We start from the raw sequence: 17,500 nt of genomic DNA, 5'->3' as shown, positions 1-17,500 counted from the left end.
TGTGTGTGTGTGTGTGGTTGGGGGGCATGTGGGGAGTCTGAGAGGATAAACTGACAACATACAATGATGGTTTCATTTTCTTTTCCACAGGGTAAGATGGGCGTTCCAGGCTTCCCCGGTATCAACGGTATTCCTGTGAGTATCCCCCTGACACTGTCCTCTTTATTACTACCTGAGATGTTATATTTTGCAATCACACCTGCACGTTTCACAACTTAAAAGAGTACTGACTGTTCAGTATAAGTTACATAATTGTTGGTGGTTAGTGTTAAAAAACTATGATTAACTCACTCAGTACGGCCAGTCCTCTCTTCTCCTCTACACAGACCCCTCGGATGTCCAGTGGGTGTCTGAATGACCCAACCTTTAGCTTCCGTCATCAGAATTGTGGTATTCTTTGTCAGCATTCACCTCTTCAGTGTAAGAGCCTTCCGCTTGTAATATTTTGATGGTGGTAATTGGGGAGAAACGCTGTTAACGTCGTCTCTTTCGCCGTTCGTATGGAGAGAGTTAAAAGGACTGGTATTACAGACAGGTGTTTATTGTAAGGGAAAAAAATATCCTTCATTATGTAGACTAATATTGATTGTTTATAAAGAAATATCAGTGGTAATAGTAAAAAGTAATGATTGCTGGTTGTTAGAAATAAAAAGATAGTGGAAAATATTTGTGATTAAAAAAACAGGCATTAACCATTTGAAAGTATCTTATTATATTGGTTGTTGTAGAAGTATCTCTGGTGACAATCACAGGTAATAACTGCTGGTCATGATGCTCAGGGTTCTGCCGTGTGTGTGTGTGTGTGTGTGTGTGTGTGTGTGTGTGTGTGTGTGTGTTTGAGGTGTGTGTGTGTGTGAGTGAGGTGTGTGTGTGTGTGAGTGAGGTGTGTGTGTGTGTGTGTGTGTGTGTGTGTGCGTGTGTGTGTGTGTGTGTGTGTGTGTGTGTGAGTGAGGTGTGTATGTGTGTGAGTGAGGTGTGTGTGTGTGTGTGTGTGTTTGAGGTGTGTGTGTGTGTGAGTGAGGTGTGTGAGTAGGGGAGGGGGGGAGGAGTGTATGTGGGTGTGATTGAATGACATTTTATTGTAAAGTCTTTTATAGGTTTGAAAGAACCATATAGATATGCTATTTAAGATGATTGTGATTATGATGTTTATGATGATGATAACTGTGGTGTTGATAATAATTGTGATGATATGATGATGATAATTATGATGATGATGATGATAATGATGATGATAGTGATGATGATAACAATAATAATAATGATGATGATAATGATTATTCAGGGTTTTCCCGGATCTGCCGGCCCCAGAGGTCCACCCGGTCTTGACGGCTGTAACGGCACACAGGTAAGAGACTGATATGCCTAAACATAGAAGTGTTACAAATGTGTGTGTGTGTGTGCGCGTGCGCGCACGTGCACGCTTTCTTGACGCGGTTGAAATGGCACACAGGTAAGAGATCGCTGCGTTTAAACATAGTGTTACAAGTGTGTGTGTGTGTGTGTGTGTGTGCGCGCGCGTTTGTGCGCACATGCTTTTCTTGACATGGTTGTAAAGGCACACAGGTAAGAGACTGTAAGAACGTAGTAGTGTTACAAGTATGTTGAGTGTGTGTGTGCATGTGTGTGTGTGAGCACTTTCATGACGCAGTTGTAACAGCACATAGGTAAAAGACTGATGTGTTTAAGCACAGAAGTGTTACAAATGTGTTTGTGTATGTGTGTGTGTGTGAGCGGTTTCTTGATGCGGTTGTTAACAGCACACAGGCAAGAGACGGACATGTTTGTGCAGTGGGTTTACTGGGGTTTCTTCTGGTGTTGTGTTATGGTTTTGTTTTTATATTTATTATTATTAATATATTTTTTGAAAATTTATATATATATATATTTATATATTTTTAATATTTTATTTATTTATTTTTTTGTTAGTTGAATGTCTTTTGATATTAGTGTGTGTGTTTGTGTGTGTGTGTGTGTGTGTGTGTTTGTGTGTGTGTGTAAAAGATAGAGAGCGATAGAGAGAGGGAGAGAGAGGGAGAAACAGACACACACGCACACACACACACACACACACACACACAGAAAGGGTGATAAGTAAACCCAAGGGAGGGAAAGAAGCAGAGAGAAAGAGACAGACAGGCAGGCAGACAGACAGACCAAACAAACAGACACACACACACACACACACACACACACACACAGACCAGAATATCTTCAGGCTAAAAGATTCGAACCCACCCTTTGATCCAGCAGCAATCAGACCCCCCCCCCTCTCCCTCCCACCCCACTTCCGCCCCCTACACCCCCTACCCACCCACACCTGGCGCTAGCAACAGAGGATACATACATACATATATATATATATATATATATATATATATATATATATCAGTCTGCAGGGTTTTGCCAGGGAATCAGTGGATAGTGGTAGTATAGGCCAGCTGGGAGGAAGGAAGGAAGGAGGGAGGGAAATAGGAAGGAAGGAAGGGAGAAAGAAGAGAAGGGAGGGAGGAAGGATGGAAGGAAGGAAAGGAAGGAGGGAAGGAAGGAAATAGAGAGGAAGGAGGGAGGGGGAAGGGAAAGGCAGGAAAGAGTCGAGGAAAGAAGGAAGGAGGGAAGGAGGGAGGGAAATAGGAAGGAAGGAAGGGAGAAAGAAGAGAAGGAAGGAAGAAAGGAAGTAGGGGGAAGGGAAAGGAAGGAAGGAGGGAAGGGTGGGAAATAGGGAGGGAGGGAGGAAGGAAGGAGGGAAGGAGGAAGAAGGAAGGGGAGGAAGGTAGTGACAGAAGGAAGGAAGGAAGTAGGGGGAAGGGAAAGGAAGGAAGGAGGGAAGGAGGAAGAAGGAAGGGGAGGAAGGTAGTGACAGAAGGAAGGAAGGAAGAAAGGAGAGAGAGAGAGAGAGAAAAAAAAAGTAATGTGTAGGGAGAGGGGCGTACAAGGGGTGGAGGTGGAGGGAGGGTGGAGGGAGCTGAATAGGATGGCAGGCAGAGCTGACAAACCATCCGTGAAGTTCAATCAGGCATGTCCTCCTCCCCTTTATCTTATCTCCCCTCCCCGCCCCACAGCCCATCTGCCCCCCCCCCCCCAGCCCCCCCTTGTCCCCAACCTGCACTGCTGAGTCTGCTTCTGGCTGGCTTCCAGCACACAGGCTCCCAGAGGTTGAGGAGCAAAGTGGCTGAATGGTTAAGATGCTTATCTGCCAGCACTGGAGTGTCCTTTAGGGTCTGGGTTCGAATCCTGCTCTCGCCCTTTTCTCCCTCTGCTTCTGGCCAGGCTCTGAGAGATTGAGGAGCAAGGTGGCTGAATGGTTAAGATGCTTCATCTGCCCATACAGTGTTAGTGAGGGTCTGGGCTCGAATCCTTCTCCTGCCCTTTTCTCCCGCTGTTTCTGGCCAGCTACCAGCACACAGGCAGGCTCCGACAGATGAAGGAGCAAGGTGGCTGAATGGTTAAGAGTCACTTATCTGCCAATACTACAGTGTCCGTGAGGGCCTGGGTTCAGATCCCGTTCTCAGCCCTTTCTCCCAAGTTTAACTGGAAAATCAAAGTGAGCGTCAAGTCATTCGGTTGAGACCATGAACCGAGGTCCCACATGCAGCAGGCACTCGGCACACTGTAAAAGAACCCACGGCAAGAAAAGGGTTGCCCTGGTACAAAATTTTGTAAGGGAAGTCCACTCTGACAGGTGCACAAATATATGCATGCACTCGACGGGCGCAGTAGCTGAGTGGTTAAAGCGTTGGACTGTCAATCTGAGGGTCCCGGGTTCGAATCATGGTGATGGCGCCTGGTGGGTAAAGGGTGGAGATTTTTTACGATCTCCCAGGTCAACATATGTGCAGACTTGCTAGTGCCTGAACCCCCTTCGTGTGTATATGCAAGCAGAAGATCAAATAGGCACGTTAAAGATCCTGTAATCCATGTCAGCGTTCGGTGGGTTATGGAAACGAGAACATACCCAGCATGCACCCCCCCCTGAAAACGGAGTATGGCTGCCTACATGGCGGGGTAAAAACGGTCATACACATAAAAGCCCACTGGTGTGCATACGAGTGAAGGCAAAAGAAGAAGAAGCATGCACTCAAGGCCTGACAAAATGCGTTGGGTCGAGCCGCTGTCAGGTATCTGCTTAGCAGGTGTGGTGTAGCAATTACGGATTTGTCCAATTACAGTGACACCTCCTTGAGAAACTGAAACTGAAACTGAGAGATGTGTCTTGGTGCACTGATGTCTGCTAGCTGCCAGACTTGCAGGTCAACCAGAAATGGTTGCCTCCTGTGGTGTAGGTGACGATGAGTGGGATTTTTGTTTGTTTGTTTGTTTGTTGATAATATGTGTGTGTGTGTGTGTGTGTTTATGCATTTTGAGAATTTCACATTGTGTTTGATTCATGAGTGTTGTGAACCATTCAAGTATTGGCTGTTTTTTTAATGGGTTTTTTTTTGTTTTTTGTTGTTGTTGTTGTTGTTTATCGGTTTGTAATCCTTCACACACTGATATCTCTCTGTCTCTGTCTCTGTCTCTCTCTCTCTCTCTCCCCCACACACACAAACACACACACACACACACACTCACTCACACACACACACACACTCTCTCTCTCTCTTTCTCCCTACCTATTTCTCTCTCCTATTCTCTCCCCCCCCCTTCCCCCCACCTTCCCCCTGTCTCTCTCTTCTCTCTCTCTCTCTCTCTCTGTCCATATCCTCTCCTTGTCTCTCCATGTCTATTTCTCTCTCTCATTCTTTCTAACCCCCCCCCCTGTCTCTCTCTCTATCTCTCCCCTCACCTCCAAACACACAACACAACACAACACACAACACAACACAACACAACAACACAACACAACACAACACAACACAACACAACAACACAACACAACACAACACAACACAACACACAACACAACACAACACAACACACAACACAACACACAACACAACACAACACTCAGGAAAAAACAACAGATGATGATGATGTTCTTGCTGTTTTGGAAAAAAACAACAGATGATGATGATGTTCTTGCTGTTTTGGAAAACAACAGATGATGATGATGTTCTTGCTGTTTTGGAAAAAACAACAGATGATGATGATGTTCTTGCTGTTTTTGAAAACAACAACAGATGATGATGATGTTCTTGCTGTTTTGGAAAACAACAGATGATGATGATGTTTTTGCTGTTTTGGAAAACAACAGATGATGATGATGTTTTTGCTGTTTTGGAAAAAACAACAACAGATGATGATGATGTTCTTGCTGTTTTGGAAAAACAACAACAGATGATGATGGTTTTCTTGCTGTTTTGGAAAAACAACAACAGATGATGATGATTTTCTTGCTGTTTTGGAAAAAAACAACAGATGATGATGATGTTCTTGCTGTTTTGGAAAAACAACAACAACAGATGACGATGATGTTATGGTTTTTGTTATTATAGTTGTTATCGTCGATGCTATAGTGACCTGTGACTCTTGCAGGGAGACCCTGGCTCACCCGGCTTACCTGGTCTACCCGGCTTGGAGGGCAGACCCGGCACACCCGGCCCCAAGGGAGCCAAGGGTGACGCGGCCCTGGGCATGCCGCTGGTCAAGGGACAGAAGGTTCGGTCACTTCCCGATCCATTGCTGGCCTCGCGGTCACTGTCGGAGAGTTTGTGTGGTGGTGGTGGTGGTGGTTGGTGGTGGTGGTGGTGGTGGTGGTTGTTGGTGGTGGTGGTTGTTGGTGGTGGGTGGTGGTGGGTGGTGGTGGTGGTTGGTGGTAGGGGTGGGGGTTTGTTTGAAGGGTGGTGTGTGATGGGGTGGGGGTGGGTGGGAGGAGGGGTGTAGACAGGGGTTGTTGGGGGTGGGGGTTTGTGTGAAGGGTGGTGTGTGATGGGGTGGATGTGGGTGGGAGAGGGGTGTAGACAGGGGTTGTTGGGGGTGGGGGTTTGTGTGAAGGGTGGTGTGTGATGGGGTGGGGGTGGGTGGGAGGAGGGGTGTAGACAGGGGTTGTTGGGGGTGGGGGTTTTTGTGAAGGGTGGTGTGTGATGGGGTGGATGTGGGTGGGAGGAGGGGTGTAGACAGGGGTTGTTGGGGGTGGGGGTTTGTGTGAAGGGTGGTGTGTAATGGGGTGGGGGTGGGTGGGAGAGGGGTGTAGACAGGGATTGTTAGGGGTGGGGGTTTGTGTGAAGGGTGGTGTGTCATGGGGGTATGGTGGGATGGTGTTTGCATACTTGTGTGTGTGTGTGTGTGTGGAGGGGAGGGGGGGGGTTCTGTTTGTGTCAGAGAGAGAGAGAGTTTGAGAGTGAGTTTGAGCAATTAGGAATATGCCTCTGTGTGTGTGTGTGTGTGTGTGTGTGTGTGTGTGTGTGTGTGTGTGTGTGTGCGCACCATTTCAGTGGCATTACTCCCACGCCGCTCATTCTGAGTCCCCTATACACAGCCACACCCAGGACTGTCACAGTCCCAGCATCGGCAGTCCACAGGGAATCATCGATGTTAGGTCACCAGGAGGCCACACACCAGAGTAGACCCTGCACTGCTGCTGAGTCACTTCGGTGGTGTTCAGTAGTGGGTTTTTTTTTCTTCTGATTTATCGTTCTTAGGACACCACCTACTAAGCCCCCTACTGACGACAGTAATAGCCTAGTCGCGGAGCCAGACTGAGTGAGCGTCCCACCCAGAGTGGAGAAGAGGCGTTTGATTTCCGTTCCTTGTGAACCAGTGATCAGGTTTCTGTAGCTGTGTATCCCTGGGAAAGGCTGTTTATTCTGAATGTGTGAATGGACACCTGACGTCCATCATTGGGGAAGATTTAATAAAAATGGGCGAAGTAGAAGTTTAGGCCTCGCCTTGACACAATGGTCATAAAAGGTTAGGGGACCTACACAACCTTTAAACCTTTTTTTTTTAACCCCCCGAAAACAGAGTATGGCTGCCTACAAGGCGGGGGTAAAAACGGTCATACACGTAAAAGCCCACTCGTGTACATACGAGTGAACGTGAGAGCTGCAGCCCACGAACAAAGAAAGAAGAGAGGAAGAAACCTTTTGAAGGTACGGAGTGAAAATGATAAGTTGATGATGATGGTGGTGATGATGATGATGATGGTGATGATTATGCCGGTGGTGGAGGAGATGACCATGACAGTGATCATGACAACAATGATTTTGATGATGACACCGATGGTGGTGGTGGTGGTGGTGGTGGTGGTGATGATGACGACGATGACAACAGTAATGACGATGATTTTGTTGGATGATGATCATGCTGGTGATGAGGATTTTTATGACGATGATGATAATGTTTATGATGGCTTTTTTTCAGGGAGAACAAGGTCCTTCAGGATTCCCTGGCTTACCTGTAAGTGAGAGCTGTGTTTTTCTGTCGGTCTGTCTGTCTGACTGTCTGCCTGTCTGTATGTCAGTCTTCCTGTGCACAAATACACATACATGAGTATTCACACAAAGGGGCATGCACACACTCGCATACACTGATGCAGACACAGCCACACACACAAACACACAGACACACGCAGACACACATACACCCACACACACAGACAAACAGACAGAGAGAGAGACACACACATAGTCACACAGACATAGACACGCATGCACACACACTCACACACACACACACAGAGTTAACTTTCACGAATTGTATGACAAACATGCAGAGAATTATAAATGACTGTTGCAGTTGTTCTGCTTATCAACATTGATCCTTTAAAAAATATATTTCTTTACTTTGGCAGAATGAAAAATCTTTTTTTTAAATTAAAAAAAAAAAAAAGCTTTCTGCTCTGCTTAGTGTGGGGGATGAGGGGGGAGGGGGAGAGAAGTATCCAACCTTCCAGTTACCCCCACCCCCTTTTTTTTCTTCTTATTAAGTAGGTTTTCTAGTCCATTTTCTACTCACTTTATTCACCTTCCTCCTCTTCCACTTTTTTTTTTTCTTTCTTTCTTCATTTTCTTCCCCTGCATACAATCTGCTTCCAACAAAACACAAACTTGCATTTCTTTTCATAAGTAAATTCCCACTCTCAGAGCCAACAAACAAATGGTTTTGTGTTTCCCAATGCTCCAAGTTACTGATAAGCTTATTCCTTTGTGTATGCAAAATCCCATTCCCAGAACTGACAAACAAAAGGTTTTGTGTTTTCTGTAGACTCTGAGTTACTGACAAGTTTGTATTCCTTTGTACAAGCAAAATTTCTTTCTCAGAACAAACAAAAGTTTTTGTGTTTTCCGTACACTCCAAGTTACTGACTAGCTTGTACACAAATTCCTTTGTACAAGCAAAATTCCTTTCTGAGAACAAACAAACAAAAGGTTTTGTGTTTCCATACACTCCCAAGTCACTGACAAGCTTTGTATTCCTTTGTACAAGCAAAATTCTTTTCTGAGAACAAACAAACAAAAGGTTTTGTGTTTCCAGTACACTCCAAGTTACTGACTAGCTTGTACACAAATTCCTTTGTGCAAGCAAAATTCCTTTCTGAGAACAAACAAACAAAAGGTTTTGTGTTTCCATACACTCCAAGTTACTGACAAGCTTTGTATTCCTTTGTACAAGCAAAATTCTTTTCTGAGAACAAACAAACAAAAGGTTTTGTGTTTCCATACACTCCCAAGTCACTGACAAGCTTTGTATTCCTTTGTACAAGCAAAATTCTTTTCTGAGAACAAACAAACAAAAGGTTTTGTGTTTCCATACACTCCCAAGTCACTGACAAGCTTTGTATTCCTTTGTACAAGCAAAATTCTTTTCTGAGAACAAACAAACAAAAGGTTTTGTGTTTCCATACACTCCCAAGTCACTGACAAGCTTTGTATTCCTTTGTACAAGCAAAATTCTTTTCTGAGAACAAACAAACAAAAGGTTTTGTGTTTCCATACACTCCAAGTTACTGACAAGTTTGTATTCCTTTGAACAAGCAAAATTCCTTTCTGAGAACAAACAAACAAAAGTTTTTGTGTTTTCCGTACACTCCAAGTTACTGACAAGCTTTGTATTCCTTTGTACAAGCAAAATTCTTTTCTGAGAACAAACAAACAAAAGTTTTTGTGTTTTCCGTACACTCCCAAGTCACTGACAAGCTTTGTATTCCTTTGTACAAGCAAAATTCTTTTCTGAGAACAAACAAACAAAAGTTTTTGTGTTTCCATACACTCCCAAGTCACTGACAAGCTTTGTATTCCTTTGTACAAGCAAAATTCTTTTCTGAGAACAAACAAACAAAAGGTTTTGTGTTTTCCGTACACTCCCAAGTCACTGACAAGCTTTGTATTCCTTTGTACAAGCAAAATTCCTTTCTGAGAACAAACAAACAAAAGTTTTTGTGTTTTCCGTACACTCCAAGTTACTGACAAGTTTGTATTCCTTTGAACAAGCAAAATTCTTTTCTCAGAACAAACAAACAAAAAGTTTTTGTGTTTTCCGTACACTCCAAGTTACTGACAAGCTTTGTATTCCTTTGTACAAGCAAAATTCTTTTCTGAGAACAAACAAACAAAAGGTTTTGTGTTTTCCGTACACTCCCAAGTCACTGACAAGTAAGTCAGGTTGGTGTATCAATGTGTTCTCAAGACTGTGATGCCCCTCTTGGTTGAAGAGTGATAATTATAAGCTGTTATTGCACTGCAGTTTATGTGTGCATGTTTAAGATGTTTTCTGAAAAGAAAAAAAAAAGTTTGACAAAACCAACACTTGTATCCTGATGATTGAGGGGATTGCTTTTTTTGTTTGTTTGTTTTGTTTTGTTTGTAGTGTGTATTGCCTGAATAAATATTTGTTTAATTAAACCAACACATGTGTCATGAGGATTGAGGGAATTGTTTTTGTTTTTTTTTCTTTTCTTTTTTTGTTTGTAGTGTGCATTGCCTGAATGAATATTTGTTTAATCAAACCAACACTTGTGATCCAGAAGGGATTGAGGGAACTGTTTTTTTTTTATTTTGTATTTTTTTGTTTGTAGTGTGCATTGCCTGAATGAATATTTGTTTAATCAAACCAACACTTGTGTCATGAAGATTGAGGGAATTGCTTTTTTGCTTTTTTCTTTTCCTTTTTTTTTTCTTTTTTTTTTTTGTCCACTGTCATGGAAGTCAGTGGAGTGATTTTTTTTTTTTCGCGAGGAATGTTTGTAATGTATGCCATGTTTATCAGGGAGCCCCTGGAGCTGATGGACCTATTGGACCCAAAGGAGAACCTGGCTTGCCTGGAATCGATGTGAGAGAAAAAAGTTTTCATGAGTTTTTTTGTGTGTGTTTAATTGTTATTATCATTATTATTATTGTTGTTCTTCTTATTCTTCGTTTTCTTCTTATCTTTTTTGTTGTTGTTGTTCCTGTTGTCTGTTTATCTGTGGCTCTGTTACCATCTTTCTCTCACTGTTATCTGTTGTCTCACTTTCTCGGTTTTAACTGACAAATTTTTCTTGTGTCTCTTACCCTTGGTTGTTTTTTTCATGCTCTCTGGTTGTTGTTGTTGTTTTATTTGTTCTCTTGTGTGTGTGTGTGTGTGTGTGTGTGTGTCCATGTTTTTGTTGTTTTTTTGTCTGCATATATGTCTGTGTGTCTGTTGTTGTTTCTTTCTTAAAATGTGTGTGTGTGTGTGTGTGTGTGTCCGTGTTTTTTGTTGTTTTTTTGTCTGCATATATATTTATGTGTCTGTTGTTTCTTTCTTAAAATCTGTGTGTGTGTGTGTGTGTGTAAGACTCAAAGCCTTGTTTTTGTCTAGAAAGAGTCGAAACATCGTTTTATCTTCTTCAAAAGGTGCCCTTTGATTTTTTTTTTTTTTTTTTTTTTACACCACATACTATGATATTTTTTAACTTCGTTTTTTCATGGTCCAGCAGCCACACCATTTTATTTCATCTTGTTGCCACACAGGGCCTGCCCGGGACGGACGGGATGAAGGGAGAGAAGGGATCCAACGGAGTCAGTCTGCGCGGAGGTCAAGGCCCCAGGGGAGACAAGGGCGAACCAGGTCCCCCAGGGTTGTCCGGGTCCTTTGACCAGGGCCCGACTGAGTTCATCCATGGACCGCCGGGCCCACGGGGAGAACCTGGAGAAGATGGTGACCCGGTGGGTATATATAGTGCAGGAAGAGTTGGCCTTGTGGAAATGTTTGGAAAAAAAAAAATTGTGTGTGTGATTATTATTAAAATCGATCTTTTATTTGTTCATTCATTTTTTTTGTTTTGTGAAAAATTCTTCTTCTCTTTCTTCTTCTTCTTCTTAACATTGTTGTTATTATTAATGTTGCTGTTGTTGTATCATTATGATTATTGAAATTTAAAAGATATCTTCTTTGAATTGATAATGAGGTTGAGGAAAATGAAATAGAAATATTCTGGCTTTTTTTTTTTTTGTTTTTTTGTTATTGGTACAAATGGATTTTTAAGTGCAGTTTTTTTGTGTGTGTTTCTTTTTGTTAAATGTATGATCATTTTCTTTGTCTTGTTCAATAGGTTTTTTTGTTGTTTTTTTGGTCCATTTTCTCTCTTCTTTTCTTCTTCTTTTCTGTGCTCCTTTCTGCATATTTTCATGTACTTAAAAAGTGTTTATATGTATGTATAATGCTGTTTGTTTGTTTGCATGTTTGTACGATGTTAAACATAGTCCATCGTCCTTGTTTGTTCAGTGTAACCATTTGCCTTCTGTGCGTCTTTCATATTTTAATGTATTTACATATCTGTTCATTTTGTTTATTTATCTGGTTTCATTTTGTTTTTAGGCTAATGTTATATACATACCTATGGAAGCCTCTCAACAGTCCATGCATTTGTCAGGTATCTGAGAGAGAGACAGAGAGAGAGAGAGAGAGAGAGAGAGAGAGAGAGAGAGACTGAAGATGACACTTGTTTGTTTTTTGCCACAGGGAATGAAGGGTGATAGTGGAGAGCCTGGTTATCCTGGTGAACAAGGTCGCAGGGTATGTACACTTTGTCGCTTTAATTTACTCGTGATCTAATCTCTTTAATTTAACTTATACTTGATTTTGAGCTGAGATGTCCAATTTTACGATAAAGATGCTGATCCTAGTGATGATGTAACTGATGTTTTTATGACTTACATGGATGTTTTCATGCCTGAAACTGATGCTCCTTCCTATGCCATGTCTGTTTAAAGTTTGGTTGTATGTTTTACAGATTAGTATTAATTTATATTGATTTCACCACTATATTCATTGAATATGTGAGCATGTGAATATACAATAAGTGTGCATGGGTGCTTGGATATGGGCGGGTGTGTGCGTGCACGTATGTATGTGCGTGTTTTAAATGATGGAAAGTTATTGGACTTGCTTTGCTATGACTGAGTTGAGTGTTATTTTGTTACGTGTATGTTGTATGCCAAATTTTTATCATTTTGCTTGTAATTTGTATGTATCACAGACATCACCACGCTTTAAAGGTATTCTTATTTATGTGGAGTGATGGCCTAGAGGTAACGCGTCCGCCTAGGAAGCTAGAGAATCTGAGCGCGCTGGTTCGAATCACGGCTCAGCCGCCAATATTTTCTCCCCCTCCACTAGACCTTGAGTGGTGGTCTGGATGCTAGTCATTCGGATGAGACGATAAACTGAGGTCCCGTGTGCAGCATGCACTTAGCGCACGTAAAAGAACCCATGGCAAGAAAAGGGTTGTTCCTGGCAAAATTCTGTAGAAAAATCCACTGCGATAGGAAAAACAAATAAAACTGCACGCAGGAAAAAATACAAAAAAATGGGTGGCGCTGTAGCATAGCGACGCGCTCTCCGTGGGGAGAGCAGCCCGAATCTCACACAGAGAAATCTGTTGTGATAAAAAGAAATACAAATACAAATACAAATATTTTGATTCTGAGGTGTGACGGGCGCAATAGCCGAGTGGTTAAAGCGTTCCCGGGTTCGAATCACGGTGACGGTGCCTGGTGGGTGAAGGGTGGAGATTTTTCCGATCTCCCAGGTCAACATATGTGCAGACCTGCTAGTACCTGAACCCCCTTCGTGTGTATATGCAAGCAGAAGATCAAATACGCACGTTAAAGATCCCGTAATCCATGTCGGCGTTCAGTGGGTTATGGAAACAAGAACATACCCAGCATGCACACCCCCGAAAATGGAGTATGGCTGCCTACATGGCGGGGTAAAAACGGTCATACACGTAAAAGCCCACTTGTGTGCATACGAGTGAACGTGGGATTTGCAGCCCTCGAATGCAGAAGAAGAAGAAAAAGAAGAAGGTTCTGAGGTGGCAGAATGGTTAAGATGCTCATCTGCCAATACAGACTCCTTGAGGGTCTGGGTTCGAATCCCGCTCCTTGCCCTTTCTCCCAAGTTTGACTGGAATAATCAAACTGAGCGTTGAAGTCATTCGGATGAAATGATAAACCGAGGTCCCAGGTGCAGCATGTATTTGGCGCACTGAAAAAAAAACAAAAAAACAAGAAGAAAACATGGCAATGACAGTGTTGTTCTCTGGCAAAATTCTGTAGAAGAGATCCACTCAAGGTAGGTAAACGAATAATCAGGTAAACAAATAAATGTGCATGCGCTTTCCTGACAAAGCGCGTTGGGTTATGGTGCCGCTCAGGTATCTGCCTTGCAGATGTGGTGTAGAGTATATGGATTTGTCTGAACGCAGTGATGCCTCCTTGAGGAACTGAAATTCATCATTCCTTTGGCAGGCTCGATAAGTGGGGGAAAAAAAAAGGCCAACGATTGTTGAATTTTTCTTCTTGGAAGAGACTTTCTATGTAATTTATTTCATGCAGCCTAGACGGTTTGGTTGAACTTAAGTAATGTTACAAAGATGAGCAACATAGTCTGATCTATCCTGAGGTTTATTACCAGAAAAATACTGTCATCATTTATGTTGTGTTTCATATAGTTTGTATTCTGTTTCTGATAGTTATGTTTTATTTTAATTGTTTATGTTTAATCATGGTGTAAAATACTGTTGCTGTAGTATAATATCCTCCATGCCCCAAAAGGGGTGAAAGGATTAAATATTCTTGATTCTTATATATAAATGAAGAATTCTTATATGTTAATGAGGAATTCTTATATGTAAATGAGGAATCTGCTCCCTTTTTTATACCCACCTTTTATTTCTTTCATAAAGCAGCACCGCCTTGAAACCGAAGAAATATGGTGTTTCAGGGTCTACCCGGACCCAAAGGAATGCTGGGAGAAAAAGGAGTACCCGGAATTGCTGGACCTCGGGTAGGTTGCCATTGTTGGTCGGTGTGTGTGTGTGTGTGTGTGTGTGTGTGTGTGTGTGTGTGTGTGTGTGTGTGTGTGTGTGTGTGTGTGTGTGTGTGTGTGTGTGTGTGTGTGTGTGTGTGTGTGTGTGTGCATGTTGTCTTCAGTTGAATGTGTTTCCACTTGAAGTGATAATAGTGTGTATGTGCGTGCGTGTGTGTGTGTGTGTGTGTGTGTGTGTGTCCTTGTTTTGTTAAGTTATATATAGACAGACATAGAAACACACACAGAAATACCATATTTGTTGTATTGTTCAGTTACTGACAGACATAGAAACACATGCCTGTTCCAAGTATGTTGTGTGGTTAATTTATAGACAGATAAGACACCTATACCGTGTATGTGTTGTTGTTAAATTATTGACAGATAAAGATACACACACATACACAATGTACGTTTTGTTGTTAAGTTATAGACAGTTATAGATACACACACATATACCATGTACATTATGTTGTAAATTTACAGACAGATATAGATATACACACATATATTATGTATGTTCTTTTGTTAAGTCATTAACAGATATAGTAACACACACATATACAATGTATGTTTTTTTGTAAAGTCACTGACAGGTAGAGAAACACACACCGATACTGTGTAAGTTGTGTTGTTAAGTTATATAGACAGATGTAGAGACACATATACCGTGCATGTTGAGTTGCTAAGTTTCTGACAGGTATAGAAACACACACCCAAGCCAGTAGTTACGACATGTTCCTTTTTCGTAACGCAGGGCAAACAAGGTTTTCCTGGAAATCCTGGTCTCCCTGGAATGAAGGTGAGTTGATTGGTGTTCATTAGTGTTGATTAGTTAACTCACTCAGTACGGCCAGTCCTCTCTTCTCCTCTGCACAAACCCCTCGGATGTCCAGTGGGTGTCTGAATGACCCAACCTTTAGCTTCCGTCGTCAGAATTGTGGTATTCTTTGTCAACATTCACGTCTTCAGTATATAAGAGCCTTCCGCTTGCAATATTTTGATGATGGTAATTGGGGTGAAACGCTGTTAATGTCGTCTCTTTCGCCGTTCGTATGGAAAGAGTTGATAAGTGTGTCATTGAGTGTTGCTAGTGAAAGACATGTAGCCCTTTTTGTTGAAGGTCGTCTCAAGCAGTGCTGTGAGCTGATTGGTGTTATCTGATGTTAGGGTTAATTAGAATGTCAATGATTGTTGTGAGTGAAACGTGTTGCCCTGTTTTTGAAGATAGTCTCAAGCGGTGCCATGATGTTTATTTAGTAGTTGCAGAAATAGAAGTAGTTAAAGTAGTACTTTTATCATTGTTGTTATTTGTATATATTTTATCATTATTTTTTTTTGTTTATTTGTATACAGCTATTTCTGTTTGGTGCCATTCAAATTGTCTTTTTATTTTTCATACATTTTATTTGTTTGTTATTATGTTGGACACGTGCTGCTGCCAAAAAAGGATATCTCTGTACCAAAGTATAGACAATAAAGTTTGTCTATTCATGTATCTGTATTCAAATTATTATTATTATTATTATAAAGCAGACTACACACAGGTTAAGTGATGAAAACTAGTCATTAAAAAAAAACACTACATAAACTGGAACTTTATTTATAAGTGCCTTGCAGTCTGCTGGTTGACTATGACGAGGCAAGAACCCTGCACATGCTGAAAAACTAAACTTGATATCAAAGAAATGGTTTCGTACTCTTATGATATCATACCAGTTATTATTTTTATCATTATTACCATTGCTGTAAATCTGTGTGGACAGGAGGAAGGTGGCGGAATGGTTAAGACGCTCACCTGCCAATAAAGAGTCTGTGAGGGTCTGTGTTCAAATCCCGCTGGCGCCCTTTCTCCCAAGGTTTGACTGGAGAATTGAACTGAGCATCCAGTCAGTTCTTTGGATGAGATGATAAACCAAGGTCCCGTTTGCAGCGCGCAAATAGCGCACTGAAAAAGAACCCATGGCAATGAGAGTGTTACCCTCTGGCAAAATTACATAGAAGAAATAGGATGCTGTGCTCTAGTGGCATAAAGACGTTTGAAAACAAAGAGAATGCTGGCTATTAAGGAGAAACATGAGCGAAGGAAGCAGGGCTCAACTTCTGGAGACGTTTTCCCTTGCAACACCTGTGAGAAGTGCTGCGCATCCAGAATCCCATGGCAACGAGAGTGTTGCCCTCTGGCAAAGTTACATAGAAGAAATCCACTCAGATAGGTGATGGAGTCTCCTGTCAGTCCGACGGATGAGTAGGCAGGCAGGCTTATCTGTCGGTGTGTGTCCCCATATGGGAGAAGAGGCCGATTCTGGATGCGTAGCACTTCCCACGGGTGTTGCAAGGGAAAACATCTCCAGAAGTTGAGCCCTGCTTCCTTCGCTCACGCTTCTCCTTAATGGCCAGCATTCTCTTGTTTTCAAACGTCTTTATGCCACTAGAGCACAGCATCCTCCAGCGACAGCGGTCAAGGGCATCAGTTTCCCAGGAAGCGATGTCTGTGTCACAGGCTTTGAGGTTTGATAGGTACACAAAATGTATATGCATGCACTTGAGGCCTGACAGAGCGCGTTGGGTTTTGCTGCAAGTCAGGCATCTGCCTAGCAGATGTGGTGTAGCATGTATGGATTTGTCCGAACGCAGTGACACCTCCTTGAGAGACTGAAACTGAAACTGAAACTGAAACTAAAGCAGACTTCACACAGGTTAAATGTTGAAAACAGTTACTAAAAAACAACAACACACACACGTAAACTTGAACTTTCTTTCCAAACTTTGTGACCAGGCAAGAGCCCTGCTCATGCATGCTGAAAAACTCAACGTGATGTTTATTGAATAGTGTCATACTCAATGATATCATAACAATTGTTATTGTCATTATCAGCATTATTATTGTTATTATTATTATCCTTTTTATTATTGTTGTTGTTGTTGTTATCATTATTATTATTATTATTATCATTGCTACTGTCATCAGTATTTCTTGTGCTTCTGTGCAGGGCGACCGTGGTATGGATGGACTGCCAGGTCTGCCAGGCCTGATCGGAATGAAAGGAGAACGAGGCATACCCGGATTGGACGGACCGTCAGGACCGCAGGGACCTCCGGGAAGGCCAGGGGTAAGCATCGTCTAATGGTTGTGAAGGAAATGATGGCGTCGTCCAGTCGCTGTGAAGGAAATGATGGCGTCGTCCAGTGGCTGTGAAGGAAATGTTGGCATCGTCCAATCGCTGTGAAGGAAATGTTGGCATCGTCCAATGGCTGTGAAGGAAATGTTGGCATCGTCCAATGGCTG

At 42.3% G+C, this 17,500-nt stretch overlaps 1 protein-coding gene across 1 annotated transcript in view; it reads left to right on the top strand.

Moving 5' to 3' along the window:
• LOC143275257 (uncharacterized) overlaps positions 1 to 17,339 on the top strand; it is a 90,438-nt gene extending 73,099 nt beyond the window's left edge. Inside the window, exons 5-14 of the mRNA XM_076579233.1 lie at positions 91 to 135; positions 1,286 to 1,348; positions 5,476 to 5,598; positions 7,303 to 7,338; positions 10,147 to 10,209; positions 10,872 to 11,066; positions 11,863 to 11,916; positions 14,128 to 14,190; positions 14,969 to 15,013; positions 17,205 to 17,339. Of these exons, the coding sequence (XP_076435348.1) occupies positions 91 to 135; positions 1,286 to 1,348; positions 5,476 to 5,598; positions 7,303 to 7,338; positions 10,147 to 10,209; positions 10,872 to 11,066; positions 11,863 to 11,916; positions 14,128 to 14,190; positions 14,969 to 15,013; positions 17,205 to 17,339 (822 nt within the window). The remainder of the gene's footprint in view (positions 1 to 90; positions 136 to 1,285; positions 1,349 to 5,475; positions 5,599 to 7,302; positions 7,339 to 10,146; positions 10,210 to 10,871; positions 11,067 to 11,862; positions 11,917 to 14,127; positions 14,191 to 14,968; positions 15,014 to 17,204) is intronic.
• The last annotated feature ends 161 nt before the right edge of the window (positions 17,340 to 17,500 follow it).

This window comes from Babylonia areolata, chromosome 30 (assembly GCF_041734735.1).
Source record: "Babylonia areolata isolate BAREFJ2019XMU chromosome 30, ASM4173473v1, whole genome shotgun sequence".
NCBI classification, from domain to species: Eukaryota; Metazoa; Mollusca; class Gastropoda; order Neogastropoda; family Buccinidae; genus Babylonia; species Babylonia areolata.
Note: the sequence above shows the minus strand (reverse complement) of the source record. Positions and strands in the feature narration are given on the sequence as shown.